Source organism: Agelaius phoeniceus, chromosome 13 (genome assembly GCF_051311805.1).
Source record: "Agelaius phoeniceus isolate bAgePho1 chromosome 13, bAgePho1.hap1, whole genome shotgun sequence".
NCBI classification, from domain to species: Eukaryota; Metazoa; Chordata; class Aves; order Passeriformes; family Icteridae; genus Agelaius; species Agelaius phoeniceus.
In genome coordinates this window covers 329,715-353,400 of record NC_135277.1, presented here as the reverse complement: position 1 = coordinate 353,400, position 23,686 = coordinate 329,715, and the positions used below count along the sequence as shown (strand labels likewise).

General features: G+C 63.4%; 2 protein-coding genes across 4 annotated transcripts; both read right to left on the bottom strand.

The window, feature by feature from the left end:
- Window positions 1–362: 362 nt before the first annotated feature.
- FES (FES proto-oncogene, tyrosine kinase) lies at window positions 363–9,193 on the bottom strand. Its single transcript, XM_054642426.2, has 20 exons — window positions 9,061–9,193; window positions 6,143–6,232; window positions 5,176–5,421; window positions 4,905–5,078; window positions 4,741–4,837; window positions 4,211–4,394; window positions 3,924–4,061; window positions 3,694–3,813; window positions 3,495–3,617; window positions 3,241–3,427; window positions 3,082–3,159; window positions 2,658–2,867; window positions 2,441–2,563; window positions 2,185–2,238; window positions 1,946–2,064; window positions 1,651–1,745; window positions 1,434–1,557; window positions 1,167–1,324; window positions 859–981; window positions 363–717 (listed from the first exon to the last, which is right to left on the bottom strand). Exons 1-20 carry the CDS (start codon window positions 9,112–9,114, stop codon window positions 575–577), a joined length of 2,640 nt encoding a protein of 879 aa, XP_054498401.1. The 5' UTR covers window positions 9,115–9,193; the 3' UTR covers window positions 363–574.
- FURIN (furin, paired basic amino acid cleaving enzyme) lies at window positions 7,901–23,031 on the bottom strand. Of its 3 annotated transcripts, none has more exons than XM_077185563.1 (16): window positions 22,955–23,031; window positions 19,693–20,077; window positions 15,888–15,986; window positions 15,187–15,282; window positions 14,499–14,627; window positions 14,184–14,260; window positions 13,739–13,827; window positions 13,368–13,540; window positions 12,301–12,513; window positions 12,110–12,210; window positions 11,891–11,994; window positions 11,577–11,694; window positions 10,501–10,680; window positions 10,290–10,414; window positions 9,758–9,874; window positions 7,901–9,682 (listed from the first exon to the last, which is right to left on the bottom strand). In XM_077185563.1, exons 2-16 carry the CDS (start codon window positions 19,870–19,872, stop codon window positions 9,114–9,116), a joined length of 2,370 nt encoding a protein of 789 aa, XP_077041678.1. In that variant the 5' UTR covers window positions 19,873–20,077; window positions 22,955–23,031; the 3' UTR covers window positions 7,901–9,113. The 3 variants fall into 3 exon arrangements, with proteins under 3 accessions (XP_077041678.1, XP_054498403.1, XP_077041679.1); XM_054642428.2 differs by lacking the exon at window positions 22,955–23,031 and adding an exon at window positions 21,969–22,232; XM_077185564.1 differs by lacking the exons at window positions 15,888–15,986; window positions 22,955–23,031 and adding an exon at window positions 21,969–22,232.
- Window positions 23,032–23,686: the final 655 nt, after the last annotated feature.

Below are 23,686 nucleotides of genomic sequence, written 5' to 3'. Positions count from 1 at the left end.
GCGAGCAGCCACCCCCAACCCCGCAGCCGAGTCCAGATGCCGGTGCCCTCCCGGTACCCTGTCCCGGTGTGCCCCATCCCGGTGTGCCCCATCCTGGTGTCCCACCCCGGTACCCTGTCTTTGATCCCTGTCCCGGTGCCCTGTCCCAGGGTCCCGTTCCAGCCCTCTGTCCCAGTGCCCTGTCTCAGTACTCCCCATGCCATTCCTGTCTAAGTGCACCCCATTCTGGTAACTTCTTTTTGGTACCCCATGCTGGTGCACCGCGTGCCCTGTCACAGCGACCCGTCCTGGTGCATCATTGCAGTGTCTCGTCCCAGTACCATGTCCCAGTGCAGTACAAGTCTGTGTCCCCTCACAGCTCCTAGATGCACAGCTGCAGAGCTCGTGTGTTTATTGTACAAGACGAAGCCGGGCAGGAGCTGTGGGTGCCATGTCCCACCCTGAGGAATGCAGGAGCCCCTGCCCTGGGGCTCAAGCACCACACAGCCACCCCGCAGTACCCGCTGCCCAGACAGGGCTCTGCTGTGTCCCCAGCAGTGCTATGGGATGGATCCAGGGCCCCTGGTGCTCCCTGTCACCGCTGCCTCTTGCGGATGGCAATGAGGTCCTGGTGGATGGTGGAGAAGTTGGGCCGCTTGTGGGGGTCATACTCCCAGCAGCGCTGCATCAGCTGGTACACCTCCTCAGGGCACTGCTCCGGAGGGTCCAGCCGCAAACCTGGGCAACAGGGATGGGGACGTGGATCACTGGCCCCTCACACCTCAAATCCCGCTGTGGGATGTGTCTGGCCCATCTCACAGGCACAGCCCCACAGTGCTGGACCCACAGCTCATGGTGGCTCCCAGCCGTGTCCCCTACCATGCTCCACTGCCTCCCGCGTCTGCTGGTTGCTGAGGTTGGCATAGGGGACAGCACCCAGGCTGAAGGCTTCCCACAGCAGGATGCCAAAGCTCCAGACATCACTCTCTGAGCTGTATCGGCCTGGGGACATGGGGCAGGACAAATGCTGTTGTCAGGGAACACGCATGTCACCGCTGCCCAGCTATGCCCATGGTCCTGAGGGCTGAGGTGCTCGGGGTCTCTGCCTCCCTCCCCAGGACCAGGTGTGTGGGAGTGGGATAGTGCCAGCTGCGGGGTGCCAGGCCATGCCTGGCTCCATCCTGTACCATAATTGAGTGCTTCAGGGGCCGTCCACTTGACAGGGATTTGCTTCATCCCCCCTGTGGAGGCATAGATGCCATCCTCCTCCTCCCGTGACATCCCAAAATCACTGATCTTCAGGGTGTTCCTCTCCGTCACCAGGCAGTTGCGAGCAGCCAGGTCCCTGAGACAGCCCCAGGCAATCAGCCATGTGCCCAGCTGTCCCTGGGGCTCCACCTGGCACAGGATGGGGTGGTGAGGATCCCAGGGCTCCCCGTCCTGCCAGGGCCCACCTGTGGATGCAGTGCTTGCTCTCCAGGTACTCCATGCCGGCGGCAGCATTCTCTGTCATCTTGACCAGCTCCTTCACGCGGAGGTGGGGACCCTCACTGCGCAGGAAGGTCAGGAAGTCCCCCCCTGTGCCCAGATTGCAGAGGCGGTGGGTGCCAGGCAGCGCTGGCAGCTCACCCAGGCGTGGGTGCGTGGGGAGTGCGGGGACGGGGCGCTCACCCTGCACCAGCTCCATGACGATGTAAATGGGCTGTTTCTGCGTGCAGACGCCGATGAGCCGCACGATGTTGGGGTGCCTGTACTGCTTGAGAATCCTGTGGGGACAGGATGGGCACTGTGAGTGTAGGGGGGCCTGGCTGCTCTGGGCACAAGCCACCCGCTGCCATCCCCAGGGCACTCTGCCCTGCCCGCCCAGGGACACGGCCCTCAGCACGAGGGTGCTGCAGTCCCAGCAGTGTCCAACAGCTCCAAGAGTGGACAGATGTGACAGGAGAAGCCCAACAGCCACACGGACCTGGCTTCCTGCAGGAACTTGGCCTTGAGCTCAGGCGGAAGGGTTTCCCGGCAGGATTTCACAGCAACGGGGGAGTTGTCAGCACGCAGGCGTCCGCTGAACACTTCCCCAAAGTTACCCTTCCGAGACACAGGTGCACCAGGCTCAGCTCACCGTGCAGCCCAAGGCAACCCCTGTCCTCCGGCAGACCTGTGAGGACAGCCCTGCCCTCCTGCAGACCCCACAGCACTCCATCTCACCCGACCAATGCGCTCCCCCAGCAGCACGTCCTCGTGGTTAAGCACCCATTTGTCCTGCAGCAAACAGACACCCGTGAGCTGCCCCTGGCCCGCAGACCCCTGCAGGCCCCTCTCAGGCAGAGCCGAGGTCCTGGTTCCCCTGTCTAGCTGGAGAGGCATGCCTGCGGTGCTCAGCCCAGCCATCAACAGGAGAAAGGGCCAGGCAGAGCTGCCCCTGCCCAGGGGGCCCCATCCTCCTCCCCACTCCCTGTCTCACCTTGGGCACAGCCCTGGCCAGGACAATGCCGCTCTTGCGGGTGATGGGCTGCTGGCTCTGCAGGAGGTGCTGGATCAGCAGTGGAATGGTGGGGAAGCTGTCACCCTCCAGCCGAAACATGTTCTGCAGGGAGGGAGCCCAAGAGGTTGTGATGGACAGGAACCTTGCCTGGCCATGCAAGGCCACCCCAGCCATCCCCCTGCTCGTGGTCACTCACACCGACAGCCTGGATGATGAAGTGCCGGGGCTGCCCATCCCACAGCACGCTGAGCACATACTCCTGCTTGCCCTGGCTCTCCCGCACCAGGAAGTCCCCAGTGCAGGTCAGCAGCTCCTGCACCTCCGAACGTGGGATGGCCCCGTGGTACCAGACCTGCTGGCACAGCGGCTTCTGCACGTCTGGGATTAGGGGCACGGGGGGTGGCAGCTGGAAGGAGACAAGGTGAGCCCAGCCATGCACACTCCTGAGTTGTGCCAGAGGTGGGGCAGCAGGAGTGTCTGGAAGCTGTGCCCAGGGCAGGTGGGAGCAGAATCTGGAGGTGCCGAAGCAAGGGGGGCTGTGTGGCCAGAAGAGAGAGAGGACAGGCTCATCAAGGCAGCTGGGCAGAGAGCAGGGTGGCGGGAGGCACCCAGGGACTCACCGAGTACTTTGGGCTGAAGATCCCCGTGATGTGGTTCTTGAGGGTCTCCAGCGCGCTGGCCCCGCTCCGCTCCTGCTCCTGGAAGGAGGCGTGGGCTGTGCACCAGCTGTGCACCCCATCCCTGCAGCTCCCGGAGCGCAGGAGGCGAGGCTGACTCACCGTGGAGGAGACGGACTGCCGATCCTCTGGCAGAGGCAGGGCAGGCAGGGGCTCCCTGACGCCCAGCTCTGCCAGCTTGCTGGCCAGCAGGTCCCGCTGCAGCTGCAGCTTGGCCTGGGCACACAGGCAGCCCTCGAGCTGCTGCCGTGCCTCATGCAGCCCCTGCCGCCTGCCCAACAAGTGCACCCTGGGGAGGGGAGGGGATGGTCAGCACCCGCTGCCCGGGCCCCTCACCCCCCTCTGCTGCACCTCACCGCTCCCCGGGGCTCCGGCCCTGCTCCTCATCGTGGATCTCTGCCTTCAGCTCCTGCATCTGCTGCTCCTTGATACTCACGGCCTCTGTGGCGGCCACCAACTCCTCCTCAACCGATGTCAGGCTGCAAGAGACGTGTGCCAACAGCGGGCTTGGCCCCTGCCCCTCACCTGCCCCTGCCCATGGCTAGCCCCACTCACCAGTGCTGGACACTTTCAAGGGTCAGCTCATTCAGCTGCAGCTCCCCCGGCACCAGGTTTTCTGTGTCCTCCAGCAGGCTCTCATCAAAGGACACAGCTGGTGGCATCTCAGATTCGTACCTGTGGGCACCCAGGACAGCTGTGCCTCCACTTGCCCCGTGCTGGCCGCTGCCAGCCAGAGGCAGCAGGGCCATACCCAGCAGAGAGGCTGTGGCTGCGTGGAGCCATACTGGTGGCTCTGGATGAAGCTGCTGTACTCAGTGGCAGGGTCGATGGCCTGGATGGCACTGGCAATCTCCTGGTGCACAGCCAAAAGGTCCTCCTGTACCAGGCTGCTGATGCTGCAGTACTCGCTGAGGATCTCCTTTCTGTGGGAGCACTGCTGGTTCTGGGGGGCCATGGGCATGCCCAGGGGTCGGAAGTGGGGTGCAGGGTGGCAGCAGGGCACAGGATGGGCAGTGCTGCCGGGGTGGGCAGTGGGGCACGGGATGGGCAGCGGGGCAGGCAGGGCTCTTACAGGACGAGGACCATCTCCTGCTGCAGACCGTAGAGGGACTGATGCAGGCTGGGCAGCACCCGCTGGTAGTGGTGCTGGTGGTGCAATGCTGCCGCCTGCACAGCCAGTACATACTGATTGTGCAGGGCATGGAGCTTCCAGAGGCTGCGCACATACTTCTCCTTCGCCTTGTCCCGCTCCTTGTCTGTGGAGAGAGGCTGTGGAAAACCCCAACCACCAGGACACCACCTGCCCCAGCACCGGGGCAGGGGTCAGAGGGTGAGGACTGGGAGAGGGTCTCAGGGCAGGCAGAGGGACCGAGCCTGGGGTGGTCACACTGTGACACAGAGATGCCCCTGACCCACAGGGTGGTGTCCCAAGGCCCCCAGGCTTCTGCCTGGCTTCCTGGGGGCTAGGCTGGGCTCTCCTCTATGAACCCCCACCCGCTCCAGGCTGGGCTGTAGTTTTCACGGAGTGCAGGGTGCTCCAGCCATCCCTGACCCAAAAGGGAAGCTGGGAGGTCACGCAGGGGACAGGGGCCAGGTTGGCACCTTTGCTGGCCTCCTGGTACTTGCGCTTGGCCTGGGCGCTGTCACGGGCCAGGCTGCGGTACTGTGCCTTCAGCTTCTCCATCTCCTGCTGCGTCGTCTGGAGAGGGACACGGTCAGGAGCGGGTCCAGCACATTCTCCTGTTCCCCTCCTGGCTCCAACATACCCGGCTGTAGTCCTGGCTGAGCTGCTGCCACTGCTCGCTGAAGGCTCTGCGCAGCTGCTGCTTGTCGCGGATGAGCAGGCTCAGCTTGGCCAGCGGCCCCGCTGCCAGCTCCTCCGCGTGCCGCCGCAGGATCTGGCTCAGCGTCTCTGTCCGGCTCACCAGCACCCACCAGGACTGCAGGAAAGGGAGTCAGGGATGGCGTGGAGATGGCATCCTCCAGCAGCACCTCTCGGGCTCTGCAGGGCACAGTCCTACTCTGAGGCATCCCTACCTTCTCAATGTGACCACCATGGTTGCCATGGAGCTGCCAAGTGCTCTCCTGCTTTTCCAGCTGGGAGAACATGTGGTGCAGCATCCCTGCATACTCGCGGTCACTCTTGGCCCGCTGTGACATCCACTTCTTCATCAGCTCCAGGAGGCGCAGCTCCCCATCCTGCAGCCGCAGCAGTGCGCTGTGCCCCTGCGGGCACCACAGCTCCGGCCCAAAGCCCATGGCACCGCCGTCCAGCCAGGGGGTCTGTGGGGCACCAGGACAGCCTGAGCCGCAGCTGCCACCCTGCACTGCCTGCACTAGTGGTCGGGCCCTTTGCATTTCACACCCTCCTAGCCCATCATCCGGTCTGTGCAGCAGAGATGGCCCTCCCCACCCACTGCAAACAGCCCTGCAAAGCCTATTCAAAGCAGCAGAATGACTGCTCCAAGCTCTGTGGGAGCTGGGGCCTGTGGGGATGGTGCTGGGAAGGAGGAAGTGTGGAGCCATAGACAGCAGTGTCACCTCTGCCATGCACAGGGCTGCTCCCCAAGGGCAGCACGGCTGTAGCCCCCACCCCTGGCAGCACCAGCCCCTCTTCTCCGGCAGTTCCAGTCCTGTCCTGCCCTTTCCCACCCCTATGCCCACAGTGTGGGAGCTCCCTGGGACCGGGACACTGGTGGGAAGCCAGCAGAAGCTGAGGAGGGTGCTGAGCCCCAGAGAAAGGTGTGGAACCTGGATATGTGCCAGCATGCAGGACTCCAGTAAGGCCATTGGGAGTCAAACTGATCCCAGTGGCAGTCCCTGGGTGCCCTGCCCTGAAACAAGAGTGCAGCAGGAGCAGGAGAGTGCTGGGGCACCTCCCTGTGCAGCGCAGGATGTCTCCTGGCACAGCCCTTGACCTCACCAAGACCTACCCCCCCAGCCCCACAAAGGAGTCCCCCTGTCTCTGCTAGTACCTCACCAGGGCACCCTCCTTCCAACCTACATTTGTTGTTGAGTCTTCGTTGTGAGGCTGCTGCTGGCGTCCTTCTGGGGCTGGGGCTGATGTGGTCTGGACCTGGTGCAGCTCCGGCTCCTGGGGAGGAACAGGAAACCCAGTGCTGACCATACAGCCATTGCGAGATTTCCTGTGCTTCCTGCCCTCCCTGCCAGTCCCCACGCCAGCAGCCAGCACACAGTTCTGCTGCAGCTAGGCAGTTCCCAGCCCCACCACACCTCCCAGCTGTCTCCCACCAGGGCCTGACACCACCAGGTCCAGCCCTGTAACCAAGGGCTCCACTGCTCCTGTGGAGCCTTCATTTAGCACCAGTCCCACCCAGCAAAGCCCCTCAGCTGTGCCTGGTTCTGCCTGACTCCCAGTCCCACTCCATGTCCCTGTGTCTCCAAGAGACTGCAGGACCTGGGGGGTCCTGAGGACTCTGTGAAGCCCCACTGAACTGTGGGCACCCTGTCACCATCCCCAAGCCTGGCCCTTGTGACAGGGAAGGGCTGCAGGACAGAGCACCCACTGATGGACACACAGAGTGCCATGCCCCAGCCCTTGGTGCCAGCCTGCATCCACAGAGCCAGGACGACACTGGGCACCTTCCCTTCAAAGGGCTTCCCTGCTGCCACGGCAGCACTGCCCAGCCCTGGCAGCTGCCACCGCCACTGCCACTGCCCAGTGGCACGGCCCAGGCCAGCTCCACTCAGCTCAGCCTAGCCACCGCCTGGCTGTTTGGGCCTGAGCGCTCCCCTGTGACTGCCAGGGAGGCTCCGGCGCCAGAGAAGTTTCGATGTCACCTGCAGGACACTGCTGGGCCGATTACACTTGTAGAGGAAGTCAGGGAAAAAGCGTGTCAGCCGGGAGCTTTGCTGACTCGCCTTCCTATAGCGGAGCAATGTGGGGTGGCCACATCCTGGAGCAGCCCCAAGGAAGGGCTGACACCGTACCACTTCTCCCACCACCACCCCCCGGCAGCGTGGCTCCCTCCCCGCCTGGCCAGGCTGCTCCTGGGCGGCTGCTCAGGGCCGGGCGGTTCTGGTCTGACCGCAAGGGCAATGGCTCTCTCTGGAAGGCAGACTGCTGCCCGGCCCCAGCCCCGCCTCGGGAGAAGAGGAAGAGCCGGGTGAGCGCGCTGCAGTCTGTGCCTGCCACGGGGACCTCGCTCCTGACCACAGGAAGCCGCTGCGGCCCAGGCACAGCGAGACCGAGCGACTCCACAGAGAGGAGCTGCCTCTGTGATGGAGCGCAGCCACAAGAGGCTCTTTTGTGGGGCTCGGTGAGGCTGGGGTGGGCTGTGTCGGCAGCTTGGCCACAGCACGAGTGGGTCTCAGGTCCAGCCCGGCCACTCTTGCACCAGGGTGGTGCTAGACACAGGGGCTGCAGCCAGGGCCCAGGCTGTGGTGAAGGGACTGAGTCTCGTGCTGTGGGAAAGGGGTGCTAAGTCCCCAGGCTTTTTACACGCGCACACACACCCCCATGTAGCCCGTTTCTGAATTAACTGCCCTCGATGCACGTCCCCATAAGCAGCTGTTTCCCCTTGCTCAGGTGAGGGACATTCCCTGCCTGTCCCCACCACATCTCCTGCCCACAGCCAGGGAAGGGCAGTGCCTGACCCTGGGGGAAGGTCTGGGCAGGGCTCTAGCCCACCTGCAGAGCACCTGCAGAGCAGATCTGGGTGCCCCTGAGGCCCACAGTCTCCACGGCCAGGCCACTGCCCCAGCTGGGCACCCACGGCACACAGAGCACAGGCAGCGCAGCTGGTTTGCATAGTTCTGAACATTTAATAACTCAGTCTCTCTAGCGTTATATCCACATCCATTAAATTAAAAACAGGCTCAGGAGGCAGCTCCTGGCTGATTAAATTACAAGAAAAAATTACTGTGCACCAAAAAGTTGTTATAGAAAAATAGTCCTGTGGCCCCTGGCCAGCGGCTCCATCCACGGCTGGCCCCGGTGTGCGGCGGCGGACGGCAAAGGGGCGCGTGGCACTGGCCCCCAGCCCACGGGGAAGGGGCAGCAAGGGGAAGGGCTCCAGCGGGGAGCAGAACAGATTGTCACCAAGTGGGGGCAAGGCACGTTGGGGGGCTAGGGCTGCAGGAATGCTGGGCACTGCCCAGCACAGGCAGGACGCAGGCAGAGCTGGGGCAGTGCTGGCACTGGCGCTACCTGACAGTCCCAGCCAGCAGCACCTACAGCCCTCCCCAGGGACGGAACACAAGGGGCCCAAGGTAGCCCCCAAAGCAGGGACTGTGCGAGGGGTCCCTGCCCAGGCTGTGGGCTGTGCCATGGGCACAGGGTCAGGCGGTGCCCAGCCTGATGCTCCCCGGTGCCAGGGCTCCTGCCCGCTGCAGGCAGCGGTGGTGGGATGGGCAGGCAGTGGACAGCAGCAGCTGAGGCCTGGCCATTATTGCTGTCGAAGGGCACGGGTGGAAGCAGACAGGCCCAGGGGAGGCGGCAGGGACCTGGGACACAATGAACTGAGCCTGGGACGCAGCTCCACACGGGCTGAGGGTGGGAGGGGCAGGGGGATGCTGTGACACAGGCTGGGCTCAGCCCTGCCACAGCAAGACCACCTTGAGCCACGGCAACCCAGGGATTTCACACGCTGCCCATCCTGGAGAGCTCACAAGATCCCAAGCAGCAGCCATATACCCAGCATGGGAGACACTGCTGCCAGTGCAGGGCCAGGAAGCGTCGGGCCCCACTGCCACCAAACGCCCCGGCACGGGGCACAGGATGGACGCAGGGCCAGGAGAGATGGTGCAAGACTGGGACGGTGCTGTGCTGGGGATGGTGCCTGCAAGACCATGCCTGGCCACCCAGACTAGGGCTGAGGGATGGTGCCAGTGGGTGGGAGCCCCAGGCTGCTGCAGTGCAGGAAGGGGACAGGGGCAGAGTCCAGGGCCCCTCAGCCTCACCTGCCCCAGGCCTGCGGTGCTGGGCAGTGAGGAGGGAGGGGCAGGAGGGCTCATCAAAGGGCACTTTGGTCTCTGATGAAGGCAGTCCTCTCGCTGTGGGCCTCATAATCCTCACCGTCCGACTCAGAGGGACCCTCCTCCTGCCAGATGTCGGAGGGGAGCCCCTTGTAAGAGATGATCCCGCTGTCCAGGGCATACACCTTCACACCCCGCAGGCTGAAGCCCGAGCGTGCTTGCAGCACCAAGAAGATGGTGACAAAGATGATGACAATGAGGATGCAGCTGAGGCTGGCGATGAGGACAGGCAAGTTGACTGGAGGGGGGGCCTCAGCTGGTCCTTCGCCGTCTGCCAGGGCAGGGGACGCACGGCTGCTCTGTGTCTGGTGGGAGCAGGAGAAGTCCAGGCTGCTGAAGTGTGAGTGAGCAGGACAGGTGAGGCACTGGTTGGGGCCAGGTCCCGCACAGGTGGCACAGGAGGGGTGGCAGGGCAGGCAGAGGTGGGGTGCAATGGGCTCCACGCTGTTCTCCAGGTTGTAGTGCGTGCTCTGGATGCCGGGTGCGAAGCCAGGAGGGCAGCGCTTCAGGCAGCTCTTCTGGTGCAGGTAGTACCCCTCCTCGCAGACTGTGGGACAGGCAGGGTCAGCTGGGCTGGGGGCTCCTGCACCCGCATTTCCCCCCCTGCTGTCCCCACACTCACCCACACAGGTCTGGCTGGGGGTCAGGGTCTTGCAGCCACTGCTCTCCAGCTGGTTGGAGAGGCTGGGGGACTCGGTGGCCGTTCCATACAGCACGAGCGTGAACTTGGTAAGCGTGCCTGCAACAACGCACGGTGAGGACCACAGAGGTGCCCACAAGACCACTTGTGCCCACGACAGGCACAGGGAGGGGGCTCACACTGGTCCCCCATCCTGGCTGCCAGGGCACAGCAGGGTTGTGCCCACCACCTGGGAGAGTGTCTCTTGTGGGGCCATGTCCCTGCACAGGACTCCCAAGGGACAGGGGGTCAGGGGGGCTGGCATGGGGTCTCCTTCTGCCTGGACTGCCCCAGAGGGGCTGCAGCACCATCCCACATGCCCAAGTCCAGCCTCTCCCCAGCCACATCACCCAAAACATCCAAGATGTTACTGGCCCCTCAGCTCAGGAGCAGGGGCAGGGGGGGAAACTGGGTGACTACACAGCTCACATCCCAGACTTGGACAGAGGCAGTGGACAGGGAAGCACACCCCTACCATAGTTCTTGGCATCACTGGTGTTCTCAATCTCCAGCACCCACTCCCCGGAGGGATCCTCATCCCACGAGTGTGTTGTCATGAAGGCCCAGTCATTGAAGCCATCGGCTGAGAAGTCATGGGGCCTGAGCAACAAAGGCAAGATGTGGCTGTCAACACATCCCAGACTCAGCAGGGGCCAGCCTGGGGCACGCCAGAGCCCAGCACGTACCTGGCAGCCAGCAGGGTGGAGCGGGTGCCCATGGGGCTGACCAGGTGGATGGCCAGGTCCCCCCGGCGGTTGTAGGACAGCGTCAGCCTGGCCTGCGCGTGCTCCAGCCGGCTGATGTAGTTGGCTTTCCCCAGGCAGGCATCCACCTTCCGCCGTACCTCGAGACGCTTCCCAATGTCCCTGCCAAGGACAGGCAAGCGTGAGGCCGGTCCCAGACCAGGGGGACAGACCACAGTCTCCATTCCTTGCTGTGGGGCTCTGCAGCTGTCCTGGGGACTGGGCACCAGGACAGCTAGAGCGGGAATCAAATCCACAGCGGGTCAGAGTGGCACCACCACTGTACCATTCCCAGACGGGTGCAGGCAGAAGGGGTGCCCCAGCTCCTGGCCACGAGGGGCGGGAACTGCGCTGCCCAGTGCTGCCTCCCCAGGCGCTGCTGCACAGGAGCCCTGAATAGGCCCTTTATTCACACACACCGCAGGCCAGCTACACCCTGCATGGCCCAGCCAGGGATGGGATGGGCAGAGCCGTCCCCATCCTGCTGCTGGCCTGTGGCCGCTCCCCCCACGATGCCAGCACAGGATGTGCCTGCTGTATCCACACAGGGCTGGCTCCCCAGGGGGGTCAGGGCCCAGCCCCAGCTCCCTTCATGCACAGCAACATGATCTCCCCACCCAGGAGCCCTGAGGGAGTGCCCTGTCCACAGACAAGACTGCACATGCTGCACTGTGGCAGCAGCAGCCAAGCAGGAGTCAAAGGAGCTTCTGTCTGCCCCCTGAAAAGCCCCTCTGTCCAGGATGACTCGTGCTGGCTGCACCCCAACCGCAGCGCCCCAGTCTGCCCACACTGACTGGCCCAGCCCCACAGCAGGGAGGCTCATCAGTGACACCAGAGCAGGATGGCTGGAGGTGCCTTTCCCAGCTCTCCCCAGGCTCTTGCAGCAGGATGCTCCGAGGGTCTCAGCATCAGTTCAGTCCCCGAGATTCTCCCCACTCCCTGCTCTGGGCCCAGAGGCTCTCAAGCTCCTGTGCAGAACAGACGCTGAGTGATCCTCTCCTGGGCTCACCAGCCCATACCTGGGTTCTGCAAGGATGTCAATGACACACTTCCTCTGAGGTCCCACCGTGGTCCAGTTCTTGGCCAGGCTCACCATGGCCCCAGCATCCAGCAGGCCGTAGCCATACGAGTGGCTGACTGTGGACAAAGAGGGGGTCAGCACCGCTCCTGGGGGTACCCAGGGAGGGATGTTTGCCTGGCCATGCTGCATGCTCACTGGGCCCTCCTGCCTCCTTCATCCCACAGGGCTGCCAGGGCACTGTGCCTCAGCACCCCAAGGCCAGTGGTACATGTGGGACAGGGAGACACGGCTCCCATCCCAGCACCCCGGTACCTTTGCGGCCAACGCCGTTGGTGACCCAGTCATTGGCATTCAGGTGAGCTGGCTTCGAGGTCTGCACCACCAGGTGCTGCATGTCCCGCCACGTCAGGTTCTTGCTACAGGGAGACACAGAGCTCGGGTCAGTGCTAGCTCCTGCTGGCCCCAGGCAGGCCCACGTCCAGGTGCCACTGCTGCATGGGGCTGGCACAGCCACCCCCATCCATCCCTTACTTGGCTTCCAGGGCGAGGGCGATGATGCCGGCAGCCAGGGGAGCTGAGGCTGACGTCCCCGTGTGCAGCTCAGTGCACTTCTGTCTGAGGTCAGTCGTCACCTGCGAGGAGGAGGGCCAGGGCAGGAAATGCTGCAGGCACATCCCACCCCCTGAGCCCCTAGCCTGCGGACAGCAGCAGCCCCCACTCACAATCTGCTTCTCATTCTGGTTGCCGCTGCTGTAGGTGGTGGCGAGGGTGGAGGAGCAGGCCTCGCTGTACCAGGGCACGTTGCCGTACTGGGTGGTGCTGCTGATGGACAGCGTGTAGATGCTGTTGGTGTATCCGTCACAGTTGCAGCTGTCATGCTCGCGGCCCCCATTCCCAGATGCCCAGACGAAGATGGAGCCCAGCCCACCTCGGCCCTGGCAACAGAGGCAGGGTGAGGGCAAGCACCAACAGTGCCACACACAGGAAACCCCAGGCTGGAGCTGGGGACAAGTGGGTGGTGCCAGCCTGAATCGAACAGACAGAGCAAATGCAGCTGGGACATGGGGGGACAGCATGACACCCCAGTTACAGCCCACCAACCTGGGTGCCCTCACCACCACTGTGCCTATGGAGGGTGCCCAGCACCTCGGCAGAGACTCCAGGGCTGTCCCAGTGTGACACACCAGGCAGCAGGAGGCCCAGACAATGTGAGGCTTCCAGGAGCCCAAGTCTTTTTCTGCTCAGAAGTCACCTGGCCTGACTCTGTCTGTGTGGGATTGCAGTGCCTGGCAGAGCTGTGGGAGCCCACAACACAGTCCTGGCCATGTCTTGGCACCCAAATGTGGCAGCTACCCTCGCAGAGGACGTGACAGAGTCGTTATGGCACCACATGCATCTGTCTGTAAGGAATCCTGGGCAGAACATGACAGCTCTCCAGCTGGGCAACACTGACAGCACAAAGGGACAGTGGAGGATGACGGGTGGAGGAAGCAAGGGTGAGCACCTGGCACAAAACCAGAAAAGAACCAGGAGAGGGCTTGGGAGAGCAGGGAGAGAGCATCCCACACAGGAGCCCTCACAGAGATAACACCACACGGGAGGAGTCCTGACTCAGAGCCATCACACAGGAAGAACAAGAAAAACTAACAGAGCTTGATCCTAGAGATGGGCTGGAAGATGGCTCATCCTGGGAGGGCCAGGGTAACACCCAGGACAGGCAGAGGGAAGGGAGACCCAGGAGGAGGGCAGGAGTAAGGCCAGTGCTCCCCCAGCAAACCCTCCTTCTCACCTGGCTGACCCCACGGAAGAAAGCCTCCTCTGCCAGCCGGGCCGGGCCATCCACAGTCTTGCCGTCATCCTCAGGGCCCCAGCTGGCACTGTAGATGTGGATGTGGTTGGGGTTGAGACCCAGGGAATGGGCCTCCACAGCATCGGTCACCTCCCCATCCAGCATGCGCACTCCTAGGCCAGAGAGCAAATGTCACCAGCAACCGGCCGGGGCAGAGCGGCCACGGTGCCACCAGTGAGAACCCCCAAGCCCTGCTGCCCCCTGTGCCACGGGCTGTCACAGCTGCTGCAGCCAGCAGGGCCAGGGCCGCCAGCCCAGCTGCTGCTGCAGCCAATCAGCACCCCCAGGAGCTGGCGCAGGGCAGCACCCACCTCCGATCCTGGCGTTGTATGCCACGCCAACTCCACAGATGCCATTGTTTGCCACAGCAGCCACTTCCCCAGCACAGCGCGTGCCATGTCTGCAACCAAAGTAGGACGAAGCATGCTCAAATAGGGTGTGAGGAGCACAGGGGTCAGTACAGGCTGCAGCTGCAGCAACCCCCACCCGGGCTGCAGCCTGTCCCCTCGGACCAGGTAGCCAGTGAAGGCTCCTCCATCTGCCCTCCTGCTCCAGAGCCAGGGCACTGAACAGCTCACACTGGCTCTGAGCAGAAAAAGGATGCTGCTCACGCCAAAAAGGGAGGTGAAGGGTTCCCCATGGGGCAGAAGTATGCCACCAGCCTCACAGCTCCCAGTGGCCCATGTGGGGTGGCACTGCACCAAGTCCCTGCCACACTTTTATGCTCTGTATCTTCACCCCTCCCTCCTGCCTCACCTGTTGTCATTCATTTGCGTATAGCGGGGCTGCGGGTCCGGGTCCTGGTCATTGACATCAAAACTTGCCCCTGGGTCCTGGAAGACAAATTGGACACTTGGAGACTGTCTACCTCAGCCACCAAGCCCCACTGCCCTTACTCCATGGCATGAGGCTGAGCTGCTGAGCAGGGTGGGCAGGCTCCAATCCCATCTCCATGTCCCACCATGGTGGGCACCAGCCCTGTACCTCATAGCTCTGGGGTTGCCCTGCATGGACACAGCTGCCCAGACCAGCGCCCATGGCACTCCACCCCGCACCGTCACCCAAACTCACATAGTTGGCCTCCAGGTCAGGGTGGTTCTTCTCAATGCCGTCATCCAGGATGGACACCACGATGCCCTTGCCTGTGTATCCCTGTTCCCAGGCCTGACGCACGTTCAGGTCCCGCTGGTTTGTGTTGTACTGCCAAGAGAAGCCTTGGCACTAGGAGATGCACCCATAGCCACTGTGATGGGCCCAAAACCATCACAGTTTCTCACCCTGCTCTTCTGTAGGTTGTGACAAGGAACCCCAGGGACCCGGACACAAGGCTGGGCACAACTAGCTGAGAAGGGCTGCTCTGAAAGCAAGATTGAGCCCCAGCCTATGCTTGAGTCTCACAGACAAGGCACCCTTTGCAGAGATCAGGCTTGTGCCCAAGCTCCAGGAAGCAGGCAGAGGCAGAGACCCATTCCTGGGCTAGGCAATAGGCTGTACCTCCTAGTCCAGCCCTGGGTCCCCTGCCCACCCTCCCAGCATTCCAGGCAGAAGCCACAGCTCTGTGAGCAGAGCCTCCTCCCTGGGGTGTTCCCATAACACAGCACTGGGCGGCTGCCTCAGGCTTTCCCCCTTCTCCTCCTCCTCCTTCCTGCCAGTCTGGCAGCAGCTGCTGCCTGACAGCAGTTCTTAGGTTGCCACACCTGTGTCCCCAAGCTCGCAGCCACAATCATGAGCACAGGCCCCCTTCTCACCCAACACTCACCAGGTACCACTGCTGCGGGAACTTAGGGTCCGTGGGCTCCATGAACACGTCCCGCTTGGTCCTGCGCTTTGCCACCTGCTGCTCCAGCCACTGCACCTGAGGGCAGAGAAGGTGTGGGATCCCCTGCCGACCCCTCATGACCCCAGCCCTCAGCCTGCCTGGAGGGGCTCTTCCCAGGAAGCTGAGTCAGCTCTGGCCTGGCAGAGTACTGGAGCTGTCAGAGCTACTGCCAGCCCCAGTCTGCCCCTCCAGGCCCCCCTCCTGGCTGTGCCCTGCAAAGGCTGTGCTCCAGTGGAGCGGGACGGTCAGAGTGCCAAGCTCTGCTGAGAAACAGGCTGCCAAGAGCTGCCACGCCACACCACACGCCTTCCAGGGCCTGGGCTGAAGCCAGAGGGTAGAGAACAGCAGCCCCCACACACCACTGCTCTGGGATCTGTTTATTGCCCTGCACACCTTGTCCTGCGTACAAGTACACAGAGCTCTCCTGGGGACAGAGGCTCTCCTGGGCCCTGGCCTTGCAACAACCCACAGGCCACTGACACTGGCTCCACCAACCCCCTGCCCTTGCCAGACATGGGGCAGGCTCCCACCCCCCTCTGCCAAGGAGTGGTTAAGGCAGCTCAGCCCTGTCCTGTGCCCAGCACTGCCTCACGTGCCTTTGTGAAGTGCCGGGATCAAAGTCAGGCCCTGCTGGCTCGTACCTGGGGCTCCCTGGCCAGGCGGCTGTGCCAGGGCTGGTGGGGCGACAGGGAACGCTTGGCCACGCCACGGTGCCGAAAGTGGTAATAGTCACCAAAGATCTGCAACAGAGAAATGCTGCTCATGGGACAGCTCTGATAGCCTGGTCTCCCCGATCCTCTACACCCTGTGTGTGCTATCTGAGGTCCAGGGCTGCCATGCACGGGCTGGGCCCCCACTCCAGAGTGGTTGGTATTATGTCCTGTCCTCTGGGCAGGACCACCTGTGGGAAGCTGTGGCAGCTGGGGACAAGGCAGCTGGGAAGACCCTGGAGTACCAGAAATGCAACTGCTGTGCACCTCACGCTCCTGCAGGTCCCTACATGGCAGCAAGTCTAACATTGTCCAAAAAAACTGCTGCCCTAGCAGGAAGGCCCAGGCAAGCAGTGGCAGAGAGGGACAGGCCTCTCAGAGTCAGCCTGTGAGAGACGCCAGACTCAGGAGACAAACCCACGGCTTCTCCCCCAGTGCCACCCAGCTCCTCCTGGAAGAAGGTCCCAGTGGCTCCAGGCCCCACACTCCAGGTGGCCCCAGCCAGGGCAGGGTCTGCACCAGCCTCTGCACCTCTGGACAGGCTGCTGCCTTCTCCCCAGGTGCCCCACTGGAACACCCACCCAGTGCCAGCCTCTACCTGAGGCACAGCCAGTTTCAGTGGGGCAGAGCAGGGGGCATGCAGGCATCCAACCCCAGCGGGGCCCAACTCCCACTGCCAAGCAGCAGTGCTGTCCTCACCCCAGCTCCACTCCCATGTGGGGACAGCCCAGGGTGGGACTCCAGCACAGCCCATCTGGGGCAGGACGGGAATCCAGGACAGCTGGTGGGGCCAGGAGGCCATTCTGCCGCCCAGATGGTTATTTTTAAACCCCAAACCGTCTCCAGTGCTGTCATTTCCGTGTCCCCTCTCGCACATCCTGGGGCTGACAGACACAGTGGCCCCACCCTGGCTGCCCAGGGCCTCCCAGCCCAGCAGCCTGCCCTAACTGGGGAGAAGGGAACAAGCACGCACAGAGCAGCTCCCTGTGAGCCACAAAGCCCAGGCAGCAGCCACAGGCAGGATCCAGCTGCCCAGGCTGTGCCAGAGCTGGAGGGGCTGGGCTGCAAGGGCTGTAGGAATATGAAGACATCTCACCTCCTCCATCTCAGGTTGCCCCAAAACAGTCTGTTTGGGGCTAACAAACCTCCCCAGCTTATTAGAGCTCTGCAGATGTTCTGCCAATTTGAACAGACTGGGCCAAGCAAGGTGCACCCAGGTGAGCACCCTCAGGCCCAGGGCAGCAGTCAGCTCTCCCAGGTACACATTTCATCCCAAACCCTGGAGCCGTTCCTCTGGCACACTGTGTTCCCCAGGATGCCTGTCAGTTCAGAGCCCCTGAGGAGGTGTCAAGGTACAAAGCCTCTGCACAGGGCTGGTGGGGGAATGCAGGCTGGTTGCTCTCCCTCAGCATCCCTCACTCCCTCCAGGGGTATGGACAGAGCCCAGATTGTTCCTGCACACAGATTGCAGCTCTGACTGGTCATCCACCTGGATTAGGTCTGCACTGACACTGTGGTGGCAGCCAGGAGCTGGCCAGCCCACACACTTCCACCCTAATCTTCACTGTCCCTGTCCTCAGCAAGGACAAAGCCACCCCCCAGCACCACGTGTCCCTGGTGCCAGTTCAGTGCTGCTGCCTGACCCCTGGCCACAGCTCACACCTACCCCGGCCAGCCCCAGGCTAGGAGGCTGCCTGTATGCCTGACCACAGCCCCTGGAGTGGAGCAACATGCTGGACCTGCAGCCCAGTGGTGTGGGAGACAGGACCACCCCCTCCCAGGATGGCACTGTCCTGTCAGCACAGCCCAGGGATGGCACCATCAGTGTCCTTCCCCAGTGACCCCAATCCCAGCAGTGGGGGGCAATGCCTGTGCCCCCTTCTCTGCACAATCCCAGCAGTGCAAACCCTTACAAACCCACCTCGCTGCCACATGCAGCCCCCACCTCTGACCCACGACCCCCCACTGTCCCCTGTGCCCTCCTCAAGCCCTCCCCAAGGCCACTAGAGCCAGTCATGGGCCCTCAGCCCAAGGTGCCACGGGCTCCTATTCCATAAGCAGCAGCATAGCCACAGGTATGCCAGGACAGCCCAGCTTTGGGGACAGTGTCCAGAGCCCAGGCTGAGGCCAGGATCCTCTCAGAGAAGGACACTGGGGCTCTCTTACTGGGGCACTGCCAGATGCACCCAGTCCCCCCACTCCCAGCCTGGCTGCATATCCTGTCCCAGTGGCACACACCCCCAGGAGCAGCAGTCCAGAAACCTGCAAGGGAAAGCCCCAGGCTCTTTCCAGCCACACTCTTCCCACTGGACTGCCACGACCCGTCTGCAAAGCCCTGGCCAGCAAACCTGGTCCCGCAACGCAGACAGTGGGACAGGCTCCAGAACAGGAGAAAACATGCCCAGACCAGAAGCTCCTGCTACAGCCTGGGCTGCTGCAGCATGTGGGGCTCTGCTTGCAAGGGCAGGCTCACTGCTGTGAGGGGATGGGGAGCCAGGAAGAGGTGCCAGCCTCCAGGCGCAGAACCACGGTGCCGGGAGAAGACAAGGGCAGAGCTGGCACAGAGCCTCTGTGGCTCACAGGGATGGAACTCATGACAGGCCTGGGCTCTCAACTGAAGTACAAGGCCCTGCACTGTGGAGATGAAGCCACAGAAGCAGTGTCCCTTGGCCCTAGCAGCCAGGCCTGGGACCAGGCACCACAGCATGATGGGGAGCACTGCCAGGAGCAGGCTGATGGTACTTCACCCCCATCCCCACTCCAAGGGGTCTCATCAGACATCGAAGCTGGTGGGACATGCCACTCTCCCAGTCCCCTATGCATGGCAGCTGCCTTGGCCTGACAAGTTCTTTCCCCTGAGACCTGTTCTGAGCCACTTCCACACTGACAGCAGCTGCCTAAGGCAATGCCATGGCCCACCCAGCACAGACGCCCTCACTGGGGTCTAGCCACAACCCCCACAGTTCACTCCTATGATGCAAGTTCCAGAGGGCCCAGAGTACCCAGTGCCCATGCAGGGCTCCTTCTGGGGGGCAGGACAAGGTCCTGCTGGCTCCTGCAGCAGCCACCCTCCCACTGCTCCCAGCAGCTGCGCACAGCGAGGTCCTGACACCACAGCCACAGTTGTGCAATTTCCTCTGGGATTTCACCCTGCACTTCCTTCCCAGAGAAACAGCTCACTCCCAGCACAGCCACGCACGCTGCCTGGTCGCTGCCTGACAGCAGGGAAAGCTGAGAGCTGGGGGGACCTGCTGACACACCTTCTGTCAAGGACAGTTCAGGAGTAAGAATACACAGCTGCTGTCAGATCCCTCTGGGGACAGCTCAGAGGCGCTGCTGCTGTCCCGCTGAACCCAGGCCATGCCGCACTGGGCAGCTTGCTGTGCGGAGCAGCAGTGGAATCTGGAAGCCTTCCCCATCCATCATCACACAGCACTTCCAGTCCAGCTCCTCACACTAGGATGGGCTTTTCCTCCTTCCCCATCCAGCAGGCAGCGTGCCACACCATGCCACCAGCGGTCCCAGTGACAGGGGGAGACCCTGGCTCCATACAGGTAATTGCCAGCATCGAGTCAAGGCAGCAGATGCTGGAAGGCCACAGCAAACAGGCTCAAACACAGTGGCCCTGCTGTCAGAAAGAGCAGGCCCCAAGCCAGCTCTGGGACTAAGCTCAGCGCCTGCCCAGACCACGTCAGAGAACACTAGTTCAGTGAGTAGAGGGAAGCAGGAGACTTACCGGGCCTAGGTTGAGGAATCCATGCTTCCTGGCCAGCCTGTCAGCCTCCTGGAGTCCTGCAGGGACGAGCACAGCCCAGGTGTTGGTGTAAATATGCTGGGCCAGCACTTCCTGGTCCAGGAGAGTGAGGGCAACCACCAGAGTCCAGAGCAACAGCAGCGAGCAGGGCCTCAGATCCATCAGAGTATCGGGGTTCCTCGAGCTGGGGAGCAGGAGGGTCCCAGGAGCAGGAGGGTCCTGGGAGAAGCAGGTCCAGCAGCCTCCCGGCGTCAGCACTCTGAGGCACACCAGCCTCTCTGACCTACTGGTCCCAGCTCAGCCCAAGGCCACATGGGGCCAAGCCCACAGAAGCAGAGGAACAAACCATCCAGGACAGAAGCACGATCTGCAGAGACAGGACAGAGGTCATGCCCAGGGCACTGTTCCTCAGACCTCGGGAGGGCAGGCTGCACCTCGCTGAGATGTGGGTCAGCCCCTGGGCAAGGGGGCCTGGCACACAGCGCCTGCTGCCCCCCACGGCACACCGACAGCCAGGGAGCCGCCTGGCTTGGCCGTGTGCCTACGTCTGCTCCTGCGTGGAGGTGCTGTTTACCTTGCCTATTACCCAATGTTTGCTTATAAACACAGAGAATCAACCAGGAGGAGAGGAGGGCACCAAAGGAGGGGAGAGGCAAGGCAAGAGAGACTGCTGTGCTTCCTGCTGCCACTACCACTACCCCTGCTCCAGTTGGGATGGGACTATCTGGGTACAGAGGTGGGAGCAACTGAAACGGGAGGCCTGCCTCTCCGGTCCCAAGGGGAGCCCAAGGGAGATGTCCTCAAGTGCTGTGTGAGGAATCCCAGCAAAATGAGATTGGAAGGAGAAAAGTCAAGGGGAGCTCCTGACTTCTAGCAAACCTGCAGGCTCTCATTTCCACAGCCATTGACCAGGCAGTGCCTGGCAGCCATAGCAAGCGCTGTGCTGCCTGTCACCAGCAGCAGCCCAGCTCTGCCCTTCCTCTGGAGCACAACATGGTGACACCGGTGTGACTCATCCCCGCAACCCGGTGGAACTAGGACCAGGAAAAGAGGCACACCGTCACCTCCAGCATGAGCCCAGGGATGCCCAGGAACAGCTCACACTTTGTGAAACAGCAAACGTAAGAACTTGTAGGGAAAGAGCAGGGGGAATGACCCACTCAGTGTAAGGGAGCCCATGACATGATGGTGCCAGGGTGAGCTCCACACCCGGAGCTCCAGAGGGACCCTGGAATATTTGGTCAAGCTTCAGGAACAGCTGGAAAAGTGAGAGCCGGCAGTGCCCAGAGGAGCCACATCCCCCTCCGTCCAGAAGTAGCCACAGCGAGCTGGCAGCCTGTGGCACTGCCACAGGAGAGAGCTCCGAGCAGCGCCGGAGACCCCACCAGAGGCTACGGCACAGACAGTGCAGCGACCCTGGCACAGCGCGTTTCCCCATCAGCGACCACACCTCGGCCAGCCCCGGGCCGGACCGCCCCAACAAAGCGCCCAGAGCCGCGAGCACCCGCCGGAGGCTGTACGGGAGCCCCGGGTGCCAGACTGTCAAGGCCCTCAGCACAGTACGGCACAATGGAAAACTATCTGCCGCGGTCCACCAGTGTACGTGCCAATACCTGGCCCCCAGGCCGGGCTATTTCCCCTCGCTGGTCCCAGCTGGTCCCCCTCGGCGGTGACCGCTGCACGTGGGGACAGTCTGGCCGCCGGGGCACAGCCCGGATCCCGTGGCGCCTTCCCGCCGGACCCGTCGCCAGCGAAGCACCGCGTGCCGGGACGGCCCGGCCGCCGCACCCAGCCCGGAGCCGCGCTCCCGGCTCCGCACCGCGGCCCGGCCGGCGCTCGCTGCCCAAGGACTCAGCTCCGCACAGGAGCAGCCCAGCGGCCCCGGGCTGAGCGCCGGGCCCGGGCCTGCACGCATGGGGCGGCTCCAGCGGCGGAGCTCCGGACGGAGGCGGCCGGGCTGGGGCCGGGGCGGGACGCGGCCTGGCTGCCCCTCGGTCTCCCGCAGAGGCGGCTCCGGCTGCCCCCGCCGCAGCTCCGAGCGCGACCTCCCGGCTCCCCGCTCGCTCCCGGGGACCGCCGGGCCCGCACATCCCCGCCGGCAGCGCCCTAAGCCTGGGGCTGCCCAGCGGCTGCGGCCCCGCCGCTCGCCCCGGCCCCTCCGCCGCCCGGGTCCCGTCCGGCAGGGCCGCCCCAGCTGTCAAACCGCGGTCGCCGGCCGGCCGAGCCACCCCAGGCCGATGCCGGTCCCGCGTCCTTACCGCACGGCCTGCCCGCTCCGCTCCGTCCCGTCGGCAGCCGGGCCCGTCTGTCGGCGGCGCCGCGTCACGCCGCGGGGCGCCCGGAGCGCCCGCCCCGGAGCCGGGCCCGGCCCAGGCAGGGGCGGCCGGGGCGGCCGGCGGGGCCGCTTGTTTACGCCGCGCAGCTGTCAGCGCCGCCCGGCCCCGCCCCGACGGCCGAGCCACCGGCCCCGCGCGGCTCCCTCGGCTCGGCACGGCCCGGCCCGGCCCGGCCGCCGCTCTGCCGGGCGCCGCCGGATGCCGTCACCGCCGCCCGCCCCTCCGTCCCGTGCTGCATCGCCGGGTCCGCCACGGACCCCCGACAACCCCTCCGCGCCGCCCGCCAGTTTCGGGGCCGCTCCCCGTCGCCAGTACCGGGCACAGCCCGGGGCTCTGCGTGGCCTCTTGCAGCCGAGCATGGGGCTGTCCTTGCCACCCGGGGGGTACCCTATGCCAGCCCAGGCAGGAAACCCGGATCTGCGCCGTGAGAGCCGTGAGCCCCCGCCACGGGCCCGCGGCAGTGACCGGGGGTGTAAGGGTGCCTGCAGTGAAGAGCACGCAGAAGATGCCCAGTCTCCCACCTGGTGCAGCAAGTGGTGCGTTATGCTGTGACACGGGGCTGGCAGGACAGAAGCCCCGCCAGATTAGGCTGTTCCAGCCCTGGCAGACCCCGGAGTAGAGAATTCCCCAACCAGGCTGCGGGAATCGCGCTTCCCATGAGGTCCATATTGTGGGGCTGCAACCCCAGGTCTGTGTGCAGCAGCCTGACAGAGAAACTGTCTGGTAAGGAATAACACAAGGAAAATCTATCAGCCCTGTTTCAAGAGAGAGACTTCCACCAAGGAGAAAAGGTGAGAAGTGAAACACAGCTTCAGTCATTTGTAAAGAACAACCCACGGTGAGCACGGGACCATGTCGTTAGCAACACAAATGCAGCAGAACCCAAAGTGACCTGAACCCAAACTGACCTGAATCCTCCACACCTGCGATGAGTCTGGCAGCCCGGGGCAGGAGCAGGTCCTAGTGCTCTTTACAGAGAAAAGGAAGTCACTCAGATACCATGATCGAGATCGTGAAGCATTAGCAATCACACAGGAAACAGTCACCTTGGTAACCGAGATGCTGAGAACAGCCCAGAAAATCTAGCACAGGGCAGGTTGCTGTGCTAAACTGGGTTAGTTCTGCAGGGCAGTACCCTGACCGCAGGCATTCAGGCTGGGCCAACCCTGGCAGCTAGCCCCAGGGGCTGTGGTGCCCCAGGCCCACCTTCAGGGCCACGGTCCCACCAGGGGGAGAAGGCACCCACCAGACAGGCAGCACTCACCCCAGTGTCACTGCAGCATGCTCAGGAGTCTTTCCTGTAGCTGGCAAGCCCAGGCCTGCCCTTGGGGACACAGGGAGCCAGCTGTGCCCCATGGGGTTATATGGAGGATGCATGGACAGGGGCAGGTCCGGAGCTGGAGTCCGGAGCGGTGGTGGGAGGGAGGATGGGACGCGGGCTGCCTGCCCCACCCGTGAACCTTATCTCTGGATGCCTCCTTTGGGCGCTGGCAGCCGTGCCTAGGCAGGTGAGGAGCTGCTGTGCAGCCCTGTGACACGCGGGGCTGAGAGGAGCTTACAAAGGGCCCTTGTCAGCACGTGCTTATCGCGGTGCTGCGGGGCAGGCAGGCAGGAAGCACCATGCTCTTACGCAAACCACT

Excerpts from the sequence above, each read along its gene's own strand:
- FES (XM_054642426.2), bottom strand. The coding sequence starts at position 9,114 with ATGAGCCCTCCTGCCCCTCCCTCCTCACTGCCCAGCACCGCAGGCCTG. Across the intron at positions 3,160-3,240 it reads GGCAGTCCGTCTCCTCCACG|GAGCAGGAGCGGAGCGGGGC; the intron begins GTGAGTCAGCCT and ends GCCTCCTTCCAG. Across the intron at positions 2,065-2,184 it reads TGGGGGAGCGCATTGGTCGG|GGTAACTTTGGGGAAGTGTT; the intron begins GTGAGATGGAGT and ends GTGTCTCGGAAG.
- FURIN (XM_077185563.1), bottom strand. The coding sequence starts at position 19,872 with ATGGATCTGAGGCCCTGCTCGCTGCTGTTGCTCTGGACTCTGGTGGTT. Across the intron at positions 12,514-13,367 it reads TCTTCCGTGGGGTCAGCCAG|GGCCGAGGTGGGCTGGGCTC; the intron begins GTGAGAAGGAGG and ends CTCTGTTGCCAG. Across the intron at positions 12,211-12,300 it reads ACCAGAATGAGAAGCAGATT|GTGACGACTGACCTCAGACA; the intron begins GTGAGTGGGGGC and ends TCCTCCTCGCAG.